This window comes from Pyrus communis, chromosome 10 (assembly GCF_963583255.1).
Source record: "Pyrus communis chromosome 10, drPyrComm1.1, whole genome shotgun sequence".
NCBI lineage: Eukaryota > Viridiplantae > Streptophyta > Magnoliopsida > Rosales > Rosaceae > Pyrus > Pyrus communis.
In genome coordinates this window covers 16,875,778-16,879,928 of record NC_084812.1, presented here as the reverse complement: position 1 = coordinate 16,879,928, position 4,151 = coordinate 16,875,778, and the positions used below count along the sequence as shown (strand labels likewise).

The following is a 4,151-nucleotide window of genomic DNA, read 5'->3' as shown; positions in this document are numbered from 1 at the left end:
ATACATTCAGTGTTGGTATCAGGTGTTAGCACAACGTTACCTGAGCATCATATGCAGGATCATCCTCATCAACGGTTATAGGATCGATTTAGGATAAATCTATTAGTTGGTTGCACTGTTTTATTATTGTTTTATTTTATTTTATAAACAAACGATATTATTTAGACAAAGGGGGTGGGAGAGTGGGCTAAGCCTCACAATAGGCTAGCAATAATGTAGTTCAAATTTGCCTATGGCGAGAATCGAACCTAAGACCTTCACGTACAAATGAAGAGGAATACCACTAAATCGTAGTACTTGGCCACTGTGTTATTATTGTTAGATACGTTAGTATAGTCCCATGATTAATTGTTACAGTTTTATTGACTCATACTTCAAATCATGATCAAAAGCATCTGAAACGTCAGATCTTCATTTAGTAATGAAAAGGACCTGCTGCCATAAAACAACACACAGATTCCTCCCAACGCTCCGTTATAATTTCAGTATGGTTAGAACCAAATTGTCCCTAACATTTTATTTGTCCTTCATAATAAAGCGACCTTCCAAACCCTCCAATCCCTTTAACTGCTAGCTTTTCCTGCCATGTCTCTGTTATTCAGTTATTCTCTCCACCTCTCCTTCTTCTTCTTGCTGCTAAACATAACGCCATCCTTTTCCACAAGAACAGTGCCAACGACAGCCTCCGACACATTGAAGAAAATCGAGGCCTTCCTCTATGCTCGGAGCGACAGCTACGCTGCCGCCAGAAAATCAGAGCATATACACCATAGTTTCACATTGCATGGTATACAACATTACGTGTATTTTCCTGGAAAGCCTAGGTGGGTGCGTATGACGCCCATGACACTCACCTACGCATTCTCTAATGACAACCTGATTAACTACTTGAGCTTATCCGATATACAGCATGTGTTTAAACGTGCTTTCTCCAGATGGGCATCCGTGATTCCGGTGAGTTTCATGGAGACTAACGACTACGGCTTTGCCGACATAAAAATAGGGTTTTATAGCGGTGATCATGGGGATGGAGAGCCTTTTGATGGGATTCTAGGGATTTTGGCCCACTCATTTTCGCCTGTGAGCGGGAGGCTCCACCTTGATGCAGCCGAGAGGTGGGCAGTGGACTTTCGGAAGGAGAAGTCCATGGTGGCCGTGGATTTGGAGTCTGTGGCAGTGCATGAGATTGGGCATTTACTAGGGTTGGGGCATAGTTTGGTGAAAGAGGCTGTTATGTATCCGAGTTTGAAGCCTCGGGACAGGAAGGTGGATTTGCATCTTGATGACATTGAAGGTGTTCAAGCTTTGTACGGATCAAACCCAAATTATACGGTTAGCGATTTATCGGAGTCGTACATTTCGACAAATGTGGCCGTTGATTTCAAAAGCAATAGACCATCAACATGGGGAAATATCATCTTGGTTTTGATTATGATATTTCTATGCATGTATTGTTAATTAATTAGCATTAGAACTTTGTCTTTCTTTATGTTTTTTGTTTTATTTGGAAGATCAGGGTAGTGATCCGCCTCAAAGTTGTAACGCTTCATCATGTGGAGCTAGTTAGGAAAGCACAATCACCAAAGGTTATACGTACAAAAACAATTAAAGCCATGAAGCTTTAGAGAGACTGTCACTTTTCCCCTTTTTCTTTGTCTGCGGGCAAATTGTATACTGGCTGGCTGTCCTCCAACTAATTTAGTTTTGACAGGAACTGTCTTTCCACTATTTGCAATATTTTTTCTTCTTCGTGTTTCTCGCGTGCAGTAATGTTTTTGTTAATAAAAACTTTCAGTTAAGCAGTGTTCTAAAAATCGATCTAGTCGTTAGGCGGTGAAGGCCTACTACGATTTAGTGCAAATCATTTTGAAAAATCAATCTGGAGCTAGGTGGGCCGCCTAGGTGGTGCATAGGCGGGCTAGGTGGCTAGGAGGTTTGGTTTTTTATTTATTTATATTGTGGAAACTAGATTTTAATACTTAAATAAGATGAAGTTTAGAAAAATGTCTTATACAAGATTAAAAATTGATGTTAGTCCCTAGACTCTATTTAATGCCATTATATGTATTTAATGTGTAAGATCCCACATCGCCTAGGGGAGTGAGCCTTATATGTATATTTCCATCTTTACCTAGCACGAGGCCTTTTGGGAGCTCACTGGCTTCGGATTCCATGGGAATTCCGAAGTTAAGCGAGTAGCGCACGAGAGCACTCCCATGATGGGTGACCCGCTGGGAAGTTCTCGTGTGAGTTTCCAAAAACAAAACCGTGAGGGTGTGGTCGGGGCCCAAAGCTGACAATATCGTGCTACTGTGGTGGAGCGGGCCCGGGATGTGGTGGACCCTAGGTTGGGATGTGACAATTTGGTATCAAAGCCTAACCCTGACTATGGTGTGCCGATGAGGACGTTGGGCCCCTAAGGGTGGTGGATTGTAAGATCCCACATCGCCCAGGGGAGTGAGCCTTATATGTATATTCTCATCTTTACCTAGCACGAGGCCTTATGGGAGCTCACTGGCTTCGGATTCCGTGAAAACTCCGAAGTTAAGCGAGTAGCGCACGAGAGCACTCCCATAATGGGTGACCCACTGAGAAGTTCTCATGTGAGTTCCCAGAAACAAAACTGTGAGGGCGTGGTCGGGGCCCAAAGCGGACAATATCGTGCTAATATGGTGAAGCGGGCTCGGGATATGGTGGACCCTAGGCCGGGATGTGACATTCACCACATAAGAAACCATAGTACAAAGATCTCCAATTTCTGAATTCTTTTTTTCCATTGCTACTAAATCTAATAGAAGTTGATGAGCAAAACAATGAACATAAAAAGTAGCCTTATTCTCATTTAAAATTAGAGATTTTAGGCCATTGAAGTCACCTTACATATTACTTGTCCCATCGTAGCCTTGTCCACGTAATTTGAATGTGCTTAATCCATGCCTAGAAAAGAAGTCATCAATGGCTAACTTGAATGAAGAATCTTTAGTATATGCAACATGCTCAATACCTACAAAGTGCTCTATCACCTGGCCCTTATCCACATAGCGTAGTATAGTGGCCATTAGCTCCTTTGAAGACTTGTCTCATGATTCTTCAACAAGAATGGCTGATGCGAGAATTATACGCACACAAATTAAACCCTCTTTTTGTCGATTTGTAGTATAAGTATAAGTAGGGATCGTTCTAGACCGGGGATTAGGAGGGCTTGCTAAAACCTTCTAAATTGACTTAAAAACATAAAAACACAATATAAAACACTATTTAATGCTCGAAGAAAGCAAAACTAAAAATAAGAAAGATTAAGACTAAGACTTCAACGAAATAGGGGGGAATTGGATTTGGACGAATTTTAAACTAAAATGAATACTTGGAAACAAAACAAATTGTAAATATGGATTTGACGGAAATGAATGGATGGGAAGCTAGCTAAGGGTTCTTTCTCTACACATGATATTTATGCATATGAATCAATTTCCAGTTATTCCTTCATTGAATTATGAACGACAATGCCCCAAATTAACCGTGACATCACTAGTTAACCCTCAGATTTTCCTTATATTATTGGATTGGATGGCATCATTCGACAACCCAAAACATTCTCAAAAGTTCCCTACATGTCATCATAATAGAGATACAATCGAAGATCATTAAGAATAATGAAAACCATAAGCATTGACAAAGCATTTGCAACTATGACATCATGTTACTCATGCTAAGAATTAAACTTAACGCGATCGTGACAAGCGACCTTTACTACTTTCAAGTATAAGTTAGTAACGATTATGTGAAACCTCCTTAAACTTTAGCCACATATTCATGCATGCTAATTAAGTGTCGACCCTCAATCAACAAACACAAATAAGTTAATCATCAAATAGTTAAGCCAATTGCATTCACGAATCAAGAGTTCATAACCGGAATTCATCAATTCATATCACATAAATAAACATGGTATTGAAATCACCCCTAGCCAAAAAGGGTTTAGTTCCTCATAACTTTGAAATCAAAGAAACACCTAAACATTCCAACAACTCAAACTTGAATTGTATGAACGTTTAGGCACTCTTCTCTTCCATTCCTCATATTACAAAACAAAGAGAATTGAATTTAAACATTGAAATCAAAGAAACGCGTAAACATTCCAACAACTCAAA

The 4,151-nt window shown here is 40.0% G+C and overlaps 1 protein-coding gene across 1 annotated transcript; it reads left to right on the top strand.

Annotated features, from left to right (window-relative positions):
- Nucleotides 1-585: 585 nt before the first annotated feature.
- On the top strand, nucleotides 586-1,458 carry LOC137747936 (metalloendoproteinase 4-MMP-like). Its single transcript, XM_068488060.1, has one exon. The coding sequence runs from the start codon at nucleotides 586-588 to the stop codon at nucleotides 1,456-1,458; it is 873 nt and encodes a 290-aa protein (XP_068344161.1).
- The last annotated feature ends 2,693 nt before the right edge of the window (nucleotides 1,459-4,151 follow it).

Bases quoted from the DNA above. Each gene is read 5' to 3' on its own strand.
- LOC137747936 (XM_068488060.1), top strand. From the start codon at position 586: ATGTCTCTGTTATTCAGTTATTCTCTCCACCTCTCCTTCTTCTTCTTG.